At 36.0% G+C, this 13,739-nt stretch overlaps 3 protein-coding genes across 5 annotated transcripts; 1 reads left to right on the top strand and 2 right to left on the bottom strand.

Moving 5' to 3' along the window:
• On the bottom strand, window positions 2,429-3,473 carry LOC18587771 (14 kDa proline-rich protein DC2.15). Its single transcript, XM_007011762.2, has one exon. The coding sequence runs from the start codon at window positions 3,166-3,168 to the stop codon at window positions 2,767-2,769; it is 402 nt and encodes a 133-aa protein (XP_007011824.1). The 5' UTR covers window positions 3,169-3,473; the 3' UTR covers window positions 2,429-2,766.
• LOC18587770 (vesicle-associated membrane protein 711) lies at window positions 5,920-8,511 on the top strand. The gene is made up of 4 exons (XM_018127656.1): window positions 5,920-6,686; window positions 7,275-7,465; window positions 7,753-7,916; window positions 8,118-8,511. Exons 1-4 carry the CDS (start codon window positions 6,470-6,472, stop codon window positions 8,206-8,208), a joined length of 663 nt encoding a protein of 220 aa, XP_017983145.1. The 5' UTR covers window positions 5,920-6,469; the 3' UTR covers window positions 8,209-8,511.
• LOC18587769 (protein FAR1-RELATED SEQUENCE 6) lies at window positions 8,726-13,483 on the bottom strand. Of its 3 annotated transcripts, none has more exons than XM_007011760.2 (3): window positions 13,324-13,483; window positions 11,735-11,910; window positions 8,726-10,978 (listed from the first exon to the last, which is right to left on the bottom strand). In XM_007011760.2, the coding sequence occupies exon 3, from the start codon at window positions 10,946-10,948 to the stop codon at window positions 8,939-8,941; it is 2,010 nt and encodes a 669-aa protein (XP_007011822.2). In that variant the 5' UTR covers window positions 10,949-10,978; window positions 11,735-11,910; window positions 13,324-13,483; the 3' UTR covers window positions 8,726-8,938. The 3 variants fall into 3 exon arrangements, with proteins under 3 accessions (XP_007011822.2, XP_017983144.1, XP_007011821.2); XM_018127655.1 differs by having other exon boundaries at window positions 11,735-12,156; window positions 13,324-13,475; XM_007011759.2 differs by having other exon boundaries at window positions 11,735-11,945; window positions 13,324-13,475.

Genomic DNA, 13,739 nt, shown 5'->3' with positions numbered 1-13,739 from the left:
CCTTAGAAAGGCTCAAATAGTAAAACAATCTCTGCTGTAATGAGTTTTTAACTTTTAAATTATACCCAAATAACCTTTTATCTTAATAAAAATTAAATAATTTTTATATTCTTATACTCACGTTATATATGATCTAATAAGTTAATATAATCACATGACAGTTGACTTGATTAAATGTACTTATTATATCATTATCATATATCGATAAAAATGATCAATTGACATTAAATCTAATGACTTAATTGTTTGTATAGTAAATTTAGAAATGAATGGGGGTACTATATATCTTTGCATTGACGTGAGGTAATGCACCAAGAGAAAATCAAGCCAGGGGGCAAGCTTGCTAATTATTCATATGCAAAAGTCTTCTTCTCAACCACCTCTTGCCTTCGTCATTAATTTCTTCGATCCTGCGTACCTCTATAAAGCATTTGGTTCAGGAAAAGTTTGAAGGACGATGGCTTTAAAAAATTGTTGGTAGTATTTTATACATCCAAATAAATACAATTCAAGTCTTTTATTTTATTTTTTAATTTCTTTTTATATTTTCTGCAAAACCAAACAAAGTAAAGGTCTGGGAAAAAGGTGACAAGAGTCGAATCAACAGTTGATGGATTTTCCGAGCTGTTGTTGCAGAGAAAAAGAGAAAGAAATGATAGCAATAGAAGTTGTATTGTTTGTATACATTCTGGAATTGCAGGCATGAAATGATGATTCTAGTTAATTAATCTCTGGAACAAGAAGAGGATATGAATATATTATCAGTTCAGATACAAAATGGTATGGAAGAACCATGAAACTAATAATTATTCAGCAAAAAAAAAAATGAAAAGCAGATTGAACCAAAGTCTGTCTGCTGCTAACCCTTTTCTTGAATCCATTGACTGTTGATGTGAAATCTTGAAACCACCTGCATGTACACAAGGAAAAGGAAATGCCAACAAATGTTAATTAATTACTACAGTGAGTTGAAAGTGGAAACCATTTTCCGTTAACTAGTACCATCGAGGATTCATCAAAAGAAGATCCTCTCAGTAATTTTCCACAGCTCTCATGAACTGTGTTTTCCCGGTGCCGAATGTTGTATGTATACCATTGCATGGGAATGCAGATTTTCTCGACACAGTTCAAGAAAGCTGTGGAAAATCACAAAGAGAACCTCGGCTGCATGCGTGCATCTGATCACCATCACCGCCATCTCATTTTCAGGAACAGATTGAGGGAAGATAGAGATAGAAAGAAAAAGGAGGGTGCAGTGCAGGTGTGGGGGAGAAAACAAGGAAAAAGCCGCAGCAGACGCAGAATTATTGTGAAGTGAAAAGTGAAAATGTACATTTATATATGGAAAAGAACTACAGAAGATGATGTTAGGCTTCCATCCACTCTAAACTAATGATATCCCGTAAGTTACAACGACAGCCTACCACATCCCATCAGTACCAGAAAACCAATTTGGTCCCGTCTTTGGTCGCTCCCCATTTCCCTTTTTTCAAAACCTTTTCTACTGTTTTTGAAGAGGGTAAAGTAGAGTTCAATTAAATCTCGTTTTCCCTGATTGGGAAATGCAGTTGCAATTTCAATGGGACGAAGGGTGCAAAAGCAGAAGCAAAGGGGGTGTGTCGAGGGAGGCTCGAGGTGTTTTGTTGAATACGTTGCAGTTTCGAAAGCAAAGCATCCTCGGGGATTACGCTAATCAATGCTACGTGTGGGGGTGGCGACGGAGGGGGAGGGGAAAGAGGCTTTGAATTGCATAACCGCTCTGAGCCCATGACGTACCTTTGAACTGTATAACCGCTCTGAGCCCATGACGTACTTTCACGTGGACTCGGTGTCACGCCCATTTGCCCAAACCAAACCATCACCTCTCTTCTGCTTTAGCTACTACTTTAATACTCTCGACACGTATTTGTTGTCTCTTTTCAATAATTAGTGTATGATTTTATATATAAAATATATATATTTAATACATATATACGTCATCTTAAATTTTTATTTTTGTTTATGACTTGAATTCAATTTCAAGATCAATAATTGATGCTTCTATCTTCATCGTCATTAAATAATAATTGTTATATAATTTTCATTTCTTGTTGAATCATTTATATTAGAAAGAAAATTATTTATTCATTTGGTTATAATCAAATTTAATTAAATTTTTAAGTTAATTTCTGTATCTAAAGTCGAAAATCCAAATTTTGATAACTTCTTAATTATTATGTAAAAAAAAATTGTTACCCACATGAAAATTAACTAGGGGCTAACCAAGTTTTGCAAATAAAGGAAATTGATTCCAACATTACAAGCTAAATCAACCTTAAAAGAGCTGGAAGCAAGGTTTTTTTTACTGTTTGGGACAGCAACTGTTTTCCCAAAGCAAAAGGATTCCTGCTTCTATCATATTATATATAGATTTGTGCCCAAAATTGAATTGAGTAAACATAAAGAAAATCAACTTCACATTCACAAACATTAATCAAACATTACATGTAGGCTGAGGTAAATGAACCCACAGGCCTAGTTATTCAACTTGAACAAATATCACATAATGGGAGAGTCTTTGGGATAAGACACCCTAAAAATGTAAAACACAAACCCTAGCAAAAAAAAAAAAAAGAAAAGAAAAGAAACCTTGTTTCCAACTTCAAAACAAACTAATCAAAGCAACAAATTAAAGCACATTAGTAAATTTTCCAACACCAATGGCATGGTGATATTCTGACAAGTCAAAGTACAAGAGCAAACTTAGCGTGGAAACTTCGGGGCTTCTTATTCACACTTGAAGCCAGCAGGAACATTCTTCTGACATGCACTAAGGATTAAGCTAAGAGAAACGGGGATGTTGAGGTTAATTCCAAGTACACTGGCTTTAATGGCAGTGCAAAGGCAAAGGGCAGCCTCCAAATCAGCCAAGCCTGAGAGCAAAGCGCAGCATTTGCTTGAAGGAGGTGATCCCACCACTATGTTGACAAGTCCAAGGAGGTCAGCGCAGACACCTAGCTTCAATGTGTCCTTGGGGCAAGATGATGGTGGTGGAGGGCATGCTGGTGAAGGAGGAGGAGGAGGAGTGGGTGTGGGCTTGGGTTTGCATGAATTGCAGGCGCTGGTGAATGTTGAGTGGAGAAGAAGAGAGAACACTAAAAAGAGGGCACAGATTTGCTTGGAAGCCATTGCAGCGGCTGCTTGCTACAGTTACTTAGTGACTGGAGATATTCGAACGAGTTGGGGTGCCTTCCTAGAACCAGAAGCAGCGTTTTTAAAGGAAATTTGTGAGGTGGCTGTTGGGAGTCTGATTGAGTGGAAGAGAGTGAAAAAGGATGATAATGTAGTAGTTGGATTTTTGTATGCTTCTGGGCAGGAAAGTTGCATGATCTCTTTCCTTATTGTTTCTCAATACTATCAAAGCAGTTACGGGAGGTTCACTCAATAACAAAATTATGCATTCATGGCCCCATAAACTTGACTTCACCCTTGCCTCTCCATCAAAACCATGCTCATAAATATATAACTTTGGACAAGAAAGGGGTATTCAATTAGTGTAAATTTTAAGCTCTCATTTCTCTCACTTTTTCTTTCCTCGGTCGGAAAAAGTATTAATAGTATCATATTACTAATCTTATACTAATATCTTAACGTATTAAGAAAATATCCGTCAATTAAAATAATCGAACCAAACGTTCTCATAATCAAAACAAACATTTATTCACAATTCATATTATCACCAAACTTAAAATATTTCTGATCTATCAACTTAGAACTTAATTAAAAAAAATCAATAAAAAAAGTTTATTTTTCTGGAAGTATACACAGAATGTAACTTTCCCTGTAATCTTCCTCAGCTCCACTAAACATTTGAGTTTCGTATTGCACAAGACAAGCTGGTTATACAACTTGGACAATTGGTGATGGTTATTTGTGCAAGTTGCTTGACTGGTAACCTAGCAAAAGCTGGGGGATGGGCAAGTTCAAGGGCACCGTAAGTTTTCACCGAAATGGATTCCAGCTCTTGGGGTTGAGACAATAAACGTGAATTCGTTTTTGTCTACTTGTCTTGAGTTTTGTCCAGTATTGATTCATTTTTCAATAATTGATAGCAATAAGGGTGTTTGTATGCAGCTCAGAGCACATGCTAGCAAATCTAATTGCCGGACCAAGCGATGTTGATTGAAATGCTGTGGGTGGTCGTCCTCTTCTATGATTGAAACGTGAGGCCCTGTTTTAGATGCTACACACATGCTTTGGACTACCCCTTCACCCATATCTTTGCAGTTATTTTAATACTTTAATTAATACAATCCCAATGTGATTCTTTCTCTAAATTATTCGAATATCCGATCTTAAAAGATAATTTTTTTTATAAAAATTTTCTATTAATTAATTACATAGGAAAACGAATGAATTATGTGTTTATTTAAAATTATTAATTAATTAATTAATTTTCTTATGCACCAATATGTAGAATTAAACTCTCTCATGTGAGTAAATTGTGTACATCTAACTGTAAAAAATATTCCAACAGTAGATATTGTGGTGAATAAATAGATGAAAATAAGGTGGATTCGGGTGGCTATGGTTTGACACATCGTGAGCCAGGAATCAAGATATTTTTGTCCAAAGTTTGGACTAGATATGTAGGACCATAGGCACTAGAGATGAACATCTTATATGAACTTATGAATTTCTTATCTACAAAGAAGAAAACCCCAAAACGTTATCGGAAAAAAAAGGATTGGCAGAAAAAGGAAAAAAAATTCACATGACCTTAGGCACTTCAGTAAGGTTGCTCCATGCAAAGTCATTTCTCCTTTTTCTTTAACCGATTAAAGTAAAAAAAAAAAAAGTCTTGAATTATACTTGTTTTGGCCAAAATTTTCCATTTTTATCGTACTTTTGTTTTTATTTCTTATTATAATTAGTACGTATGTCTTGTCAAAATTTACATATATAAAAACTAACCGTTATCATTGAAAACGACGATTATATTTGTATTATAAAATAAATGTTTTATCAGAGAAAATGAAAGAATAAAGGTTCAATTGGATAATTTTATGAGATGACCAAATTCCAAAAGGGGTTGATTGATAGACTTTTTAACGTTTGATATTCTAATTGAAAATGAAGTTTGCTTATAGCTTACGCTGAAAAGAGCATGCCAAGGCCCATTTTCCAGGGTGGTCTTCTTTTTCAGTTCACCTTGGTCCCCATAAGTCACATATGGTTGGACCATTTCCATTAGCCTGGCCTAGGCCCAAGCTTGTCCTATCTTTTCATATTGATGGACAGAGACATGTTACTGTGAGGGAAGGCAAGTGAGTGAAAGCCCACCAACCCACCCTTTCTTCAGGCCTATCAATCCTTCATCTGGCCTCCAAATTCCAACCCAAACCTCCAAAGCAAGTCCCCTGCCTATCATTTTTCTATGCTTACATCAAAGTTTTTGTTCATAATTATTTAATGGTATTAATCCTTCCCTTACATTCTCTTTTTTTCTTTCTTTTAAAATGTGTCAAAAATGATTTTTTATCTCATTTTTTAAATATTTAAAACTTTTACTTTTTTGCATATTAAAATTTTACTTTTCATAATTCTTTTTAAAATTGTTTTATTAAAAGATATTGAACGTTTATATTTGTAAAAACTTTCAAAATTTTAATATAAAATATATCAAAGTCAAAATTTTTATCTTTAACTTTCATAAAAATAAGAAAAAAACAAACATTTACAAACGAAAAAAAAACAAACCCTAAAAAAATTCATGAATTATTGATCAAATAAATTCATTATTGTTCTATTATATTCAATTAAATTTTATATTATATTTTAAATAAAATAAGTTTTTATAATGAATAATTATTTTTTATTATTATTCATCAAAATATTTAATACAAGAATGTGCTTTGACCTAAATTTCCTTTCGCCGACAGAAAACCAACTCTCAATTAATGGATAGGACCCCAAACCAGACAGCCGGATGTTTCTAATTGTACTTTTTCGGAACAAAGAATAAGATCGAGAAAAAAAGCCAAGGAGCCTTCTTTCCTTCCTGATTCCTACCCCAAAGAAAAAGCGAATCGGTCCTCTTTCCCCTTCCTTTACTGTCCCATGTTCTACTTCAATTTCACCCTACCGCCAAATTTTCAGCTTCAATTTTAAACCTTTGGGCTTTTTTCTCGAGTACTTGCAGTAATAATTTTTTTTAACAGTTTTATCTCTTAATATTTCAGCTGATTAATCTAAAATTCTTAACTCCGTAATCAAAAGATTAGTAATTTACTGCTGAAAAGTTCGAGAAAGAAGGAAAAGGGGGAGCATGTGTTTATTTGAATTATCTAATTGCGATCCAGCTCCGTCTTTTTGATCCGGAGAAGGGAATTTCTGAGGTGGGAACGGAAAAGGTAGCGGAAAGAGGCTATTTTCTATTTACATCGGTCCAAGCGATCTAGAGAGGGAGAGAAGGGAGGTTGGAATTAAGATGGCGATACTATACGCGCTGGTGGCGCGAGGATCGGTGGTGCTGGCGGAGTTTACGGCGGCGACGACCAACGCCAGCGCAATCGCCAGGCAAATTCTAGAGAAAATACCTGGGAATAACGACACGCACGTTTCGTACTCGCAAGATCGATATATCTTCCACGTCAAACGCACCGATGGCCTCACCGTTCTTTGTATGGCCGACGAATCCGCCGGAAGTAAGCCAATTATCTCACTCGGAATAAGTTTTCCTTTTCTTTTCTGTTTTCGAAAGCGAACGTATATTTGATTGACGCGATAGGCTTATGTTTCAATTTCAATTGCTTTGTTAAGTATTGATTTCTAAATTAATTGGAAATTCGAGATTAAAGTAGGCGATTGAGAAGAAAGTTGAAGTTTTATGCTTAGTTGACAATCTCGGGTTTGATTAAAAGTTCAAAAATGCAATTTTAATTCATAGAATGGGGAAATGGTAAAAGGGATTACTTTTGGTAATGATCATGTTATTTCTTCAATAGTAGCAATAGATGCAATGTTCCGAGAAATCATCACTCACCTTCTGCTTTTGAATGATTACTTCCCTTCTAGTGTGTGTTGAGTTGGAGACGGCAATAGTTATGTTATTCAGAAACATTCTGCAACTTTTTTAACTAATTAAATTCAGAATTTATAGCTATAGTATCCATGTGGTTTGCGACTGCTTTGCGTATCGCTTTGTTGTTTAAGAATTTTTTGGTCCAAATGTTGCTGCTGATGACAACTTTATTGGTTATTAAGGTGGAATGTGTTTATTGTATCTTTTGCAGGGCGTATTCCTTTTACGTTTCTTGAAGACATTCATCAGAGATTTGTGAGGACTTATGGCCGAGCAGTATTTTCAGCCCTCCCTTACGGCATGAATGATGAATTTGCAAGGGTTTTGAGCCAGCAAATGGAATATTACTCTAGTGACCCTAATGCAGATAGGATAAATCGACTAAAAGGTGAAATGGGTCAGGTAGGTTTTGAGTGCATGTAATCAGATTATAGATTCTACTATTCTAATACTTCTAGATTCTAGTATTCTATTTGAATGCATAAGGATGAGCTTGTACCTACTTTGACGATGAATTATTTTGCTGTTTGCTTGCATAAAATAAAAAATTTTGATCTATTATCGACCATTTAACGTGTTACCTTTAATTATCGCCTGCAGTTATGGCCTTCTCACTCAAGGGCATTCAACCTGCTGTGGTTTTTTTGGTTTTTGGACTGTGGTCTAATGTTGTTCTTGTACTCTAATAGGTGCGAAACGTTATGATAGAGAATATCGACAAAGTTTTAGAGAGAGGTGACCGCTTAGAATTGCTGGTTGACAAAACTGCTAACATGCAAGGAAACACCTTTCGCTTCAGAAAGCAAGCTCGTCGTTTTAGAAACACAGTATGGTGGAGGAATGTCAAGCTTACGTATGCTTTCTGAACTTCACCCCATTTTTTTGCATGTTTACATGCACTTCATTAAATTTGGAAGTGAAATTTACTACTAAAGAAGAGCATAATTTCCATTGTTCAAAATAGTTAGCTTTCCGTGTGAATTAGCTCCTTGAAATAGGAGAGATACCAGGATGGATGAATTTATTACTCATTAACTTGCTTTCCACATTGCAGGGTTGCTCTGATAATCCTCCTCCTAATTATTGTTTATGTTGTGCTGGCTTTTGTTTGTCACGGGATCACGCTACCTTCCTGCCTAAAATGAGGTCAACAGTTTGAGATTTGAGCACCTTCCCCACTCTCATGCGCCCTTTTCCTTATGTTTCCGTTTTTGTTTGATCGTCTTTTAATCTCTGCTAGGGGGTAGATGGGATGTTTCTGTTTCAACTTCCTCTGCAGTGAGTTGTATTTACTGTTTATTTATTCAATGTGAAGAGCAAGAACTTTCGTGCTGCGCTTGTGTAACCATGTTCCTTCGTCGAACTTGGAACCGGTTAATGGTGTTTGTTGTTTGAAGACATGGCTTGATGACTCAATATATATCCAGGACTGTAATTTTTTGTGGGAAGTCTTCTTTTTTTGTCTTCATTGCTACTCCTATTTTGTATACTATAGAGTTGGTTTAGTTATGCAAACACCATTGTACCAGTGTGGCAAGCTGTTCACGTATGAACATCATTGGAGCTCACCGAAATCTCTTAGATTGTAAGAATGTAAACATGATCAAATTCGAAACAAAAATGCCAAATTTTAGAATCTACAATGAGATTGACGTAAGGGTATTCTGGAAGAACTCGAAACAGTCAATTTAACTCAGGCAACATGAGGGTTTAACATTCATTTCCATGGGAGGACTAACAATCCAACTGCTTATGAAAAATCAGTCAAAAGGAATTATTGAGTTCTTTCTAAACACATCTAATTCGTAATTACAACAAAAGCCTTGTATTTCTAGGTAATTAAAACATTGGATTCGGGGTTTTTTATATATTCTGTTACACTAAGCTGTCCTCTACAAGATTAAATCTGTTCAATAATTCCTGCAATTCATGCAGTGCAATCTTATAGTGTTCCTGGGATTGTGCTCCTCCTTCCACAACTGGAATTGCACACTTATGCAAGTGATTATGCCAATAAACTGGGTTATACACATCGATGTCACAGGAGCCTCGATCAACATGCCTGTACTTGAAATCTTTACACCACCGAGGCAGTATATAGCGTGAGGGGATTTCTTCCACACCGTTATAATTAAGAACATTCAATGCATGCCTGCATAAATAACCTTTGTAGTTGAACAAACTGCATATGCATCGGATATCCACCTGACTAGTCTCAAACAAAACCTCATAATTCCTAACCTCCTTCTCATTTCCTTCAGTTTCGACTCTTTCTTTAACGATGTAAGTTATTATTGGCCCATTTACACTCACCTGCCTTGTGTTAAAGCAAGAGTACATCCCCTCAACTTCAGATTGAAACTTATTAAAGATTTCTTTTGTATATACTTTAGAGAGCTGCACCTCAAAATTACATCTTGTTTTCAATTCAAAGCATGAGTTTCTTGACTGCATATCCGCCACAGCTTCTTTCAGGTGCTTCCTGTGCAGAGCTAAATCATACTTATCAACAAATTCCTTAAAAGATGTATGCTTATGTACATAACCATCAAAAAATGCATTCAAGCTCTCATTTTCTTGGATAGGAATCGTTCCAGCAAAAAATGTGTCCTTTAAGTACACTGGAACCCATTGTTTCCTGTCTTCATACAATGTTTGGAGCCATTTGTTATCCCCAAGTCCATGCTGCTTGATCACTTCGGCCCAAGAAGTTTCAAACTCAACTATCCTCAGGGAGTTATAGACAGCTTTATTTAACTGTCTTTTAATTGCTTCGAATCCTTTCAATCCCCCCAACTTCTCTGGAACTCTGTGCATGATATACCACACACAATAACAATGATGAGCCTTAGGGAAAACCTCAGAGACAGCAATTTGCAAGGGTTTGCACTGATCAGTAACAATAACTTGTGGGGCGTGCCCTTGCATGCATTTAAGCCATGCTCTAAAGATCCAGACAAAGTACTCTACTGACTCATGTCCGAGGAAGCCACACCCCAACAACACAGATTGTCCATGATGGTTCACTCCAACAAAAGAAATCAAAGGAATTTCATATTTGTTTGCCAAGCATGTTGTATCAATCACAATAGTGTCACAAAAGTAACCACATGCAGTCCTGGACCTAGCATCAGCCCAAAATACATTCTTCAGACGGCCATCATCATCAAAATCCATCAAGTAAAAGAAGTTTAGATTAGTTAACTTCATGCGACAGAAGTAATTATAAACGGCATAAGCATCTCCCTCTTTAAGTTCCAAATGGTTAGAGTGATCGGCTGGATGAATACCCTCTCTTTCAGAAACATTTGAGTAACCATTAGACCCAGCATCCAAAGCAGCTGTTCGATACATCTTGATAGTATGTATTTCTGTAACAGGTTCTGGTGGTGGTTGTGTCATACTGGCTGCAAGAATCATTTTCTTATGAGACTTGTAAAATCTTTTGATCTGTGGACTCACCTGGTGATTGTGGTCAAGCTCAACTTCAACTATTCTCCACCTTTTAGAGTCCACAAGCTTAATGACTACCATCGCAGGGCAACCAGTTCTTGTTTCTGGTCTTGGATTGTTGGCTTCACTCTTTTTCTTAAAACCGGCACTACTACAGCTAAGTTTTGCTCTATAACGCTCCTTCCTTTTGGATCTAAACCACGAATTGCTAACTCTGATGCCAAAACCCTGTTCCTTAGCAAAGACATTGTAGAAGTCATAAGCTTCGTCAAAAGAATCAAACTCCAAACCAACAGTAGGTGGAAGTGGTTCTTTCTTTGAAAGTTTTGCACCAGTTTCATCATCATGTCCCACTACACTGCAGTCTCCCTCACCCTCGTACTCATCAACCTCATCAAAGACTGGCTCACTATTGAGACAAACTTCTTCCATCTGGAAAACAAACTTGAAGGAACATTCAAACTGCAACAACGCAAGAAGGTAACATCTCTATGAATCAAATTTAGATGAGGTCAACAAGACAGGAAATCCTGTATCAAGCATCACAATAATCAAAAGTATGCTACAATCCAGTTTATTGCAGCAACAATTTGTAAGAAAAACAAACCTAAAAGGCAAAAAAATTGTACAAGGATCTGATACATATATGCTCAGAAGCTTGGAGGAATAAATGGTAAACATCACAACGAGGGAAAAGCCTACTTTCTAATACAATGAATATATTGCTAAAAGTATAATAAGAGTATTAGATAAAGCCTCTAAGAAAATCAACTGTATCTAACTGTTCTGCTTGGACTAAGTATTGAATAAAATTAAAATATCTAAAAACTTAATCTTGGAGACTGGACCCATTCAAATGAGCAATGTCAACTCAGACAAGAATAGCATTTCCTTAAAAAAAAGCTAATTCTCAGGCACACATTAGACTTCTCCGATGAATGTGACAGATGTGGATCCTAGTAAAGATAGTCAACAAGGATTTGGTACAAGAGAATACAGTTTCTGTTCCTTTCTTTTTGCACTAGGCCATCATTATGGTTGTATGTCATTTCTGTTACAAGGTCCAATGTTAAACTCAATGGTGAATTTCCAAGCTACAAATCATAGAGACCCAATGGGAAAGAGATCAAATGGAATGAGAATAACTAAGATCTGTGGTATACTGCAATCACACATAGTTAGCAACTAGGGAAAAAAAGATAAACAATGTAATCATACCTTCAGCCCAAACTATACCACCGTTGATCATGATTTTGATGCCAATTAACTTGCCCCATCAGCTTCCCTATCAAACCATAATCAAGCAAAAGATTTCGAAGCTCCAAGAAGCCCATGGATTATCTGCTTATAGCACAAGCTTCCCGCTTTGGCATAGTTTAACCACTTTAGCAAGCCTACGGCATCATTTCACCACAAAAAGAAAATGTACCTTCAACCTTGTGAAAAACTGATGAGCATAGCAAACTAGCCCCACCATAGCAGATTATAAGCATATACAAATGATGCAAGACCATAATAATAAGAAAATTTCAAGAAAGAAGTAGAATGCCCTTTCACAAGATTAAAGTTGTAAAAACTTCTTTCACCCGAACAAGATAATTAGATTCCCAGATAAGCTTCCGCAATTTACACCCAAAGAACTGTGAGCAAAGAATAAAGAATTAAATTCTGTAAGAGACTTAAAAAAATTGTCCAAGCACCAACACCTAAGAGAGCAACATCAGACAACGAGAGGAAGAAGACAACATTATATACTGATCAGTTTGTTACACAATACGCACCCAGAGACGTGAAGAGTGGAACAGAACTGGTTATTCCAGGATTTATCAAACAAATGCTTCAATATGATTGTCTGCAAAATAACACCTTAATATCTCTATATTTCCTTCATCTCAAGTCTCAACCAAGCCAGACTACTAAATCTATTTGACAGCTCAGGAGCTAGAAATAGCAGCAGTAACAATGGAATAGCAATACAGAACGTGTGCCCATTGAGGTGCTGACATCATGATGATGTAGACGCGAACAGCAATAATGATGACATGCACGGCGTAGATAAACAGAAAAACCACATGCGAGAGATTTTCAAGTATAAACTAAATTTAGCAAAAACCCTTGCAACAAAAATACATAAGAGACGCCCCCACATTCTAATTCCTTTCCAGCTAAACTTCATTGGCCCCAAACTTATACTTCAAAATCAGTAAGAAAATGCATTTCCAACCGCAACTCCAGCTGTATTCAAAGCTAAAATTGGAACATATAATCCTTTCAACAGACTGATCATACTATGTAAATTACACGTAACAAATTACCAGACATTAACTCCATTAAACACTAAGCCATAAAGGCAATTGCTACAAAAAAAAAAAGAACTCTAATCATCAAATACTTAATCAATCTATGTTATGACCCCAAGCAAATGGCAAAAAATAACCACCAAATAGGACCTAAATTTCGTGTGCCTGATTTAATCCCAAATATTAATTTACTAAAATTAATCATAGAGTTCATGAGATATGAGCATCTGAATGTTTATTTTCCGTTTGGTTGCTGAGAACATTAAAAGGTCAATTTTTTTGTATCTAGCTACACCGTTATAACTCAGTAGCAACTAAAACCATCCAATTTCAAGCCTAACACTTGTCAATAATCAATTGATTACTTCATTTATAAGTTCTTTACTTATCTCAGCAACCGAACAAAATTCCAAATCGATCAAAACCCTAAGTCAAACAGATAGAATTTAAGCTAAGAAAAAAAAACCTTCAAATATGACGGTAAGTTGAAATTATAGATGATCTTACGATGAATCGCTGAGCGGGATGGGTGAGGTGAGGAAGAATCGGGGAGGTGGCCCTGAGTCACAGCCTCCGAGTTGGCGTTGGGAAAGGAAAATGCGAGTCTCACACTTGGGCTTACAGACGTTTCGTAGATCTATCGACTCTGTGAGCTGACACGTGGGGACTGTCGCTTTTTTATGTTTACAAATTGATGCGTGCGCTGTGCTGCTGGGGGTTGGTGGCGGCTCCTTCGTGCAGTTGGTATTTTTACGAATTAAATTAAGTAAAAGAATTAGGGATGTCAAGGGTTGGATATTTTATAATTTTGAGATACCTTAACTCTAATTTTATAAAAAAATTAATTATTTTAATTTCATTAATTATTTGAATAATTTTAAAATTATTATCTTAATCTTAACTCTATTACATTTTTATTACTC

This window comes from Theobroma cacao, chromosome 9, assembly GCF_000208745.1.
Source record: "Theobroma cacao cultivar B97-61/B2 chromosome 9, Criollo_cocoa_genome_V2, whole genome shotgun sequence".
In the NCBI taxonomy this organism is placed as follows: Eukaryota; Viridiplantae; Streptophyta; class Magnoliopsida; order Malvales; family Malvaceae; genus Theobroma; species Theobroma cacao.
The sequence above is the reverse complement of the archived record's forward strand: the minus strand, read 5'-3'. Positions and strand labels throughout refer to the sequence as shown.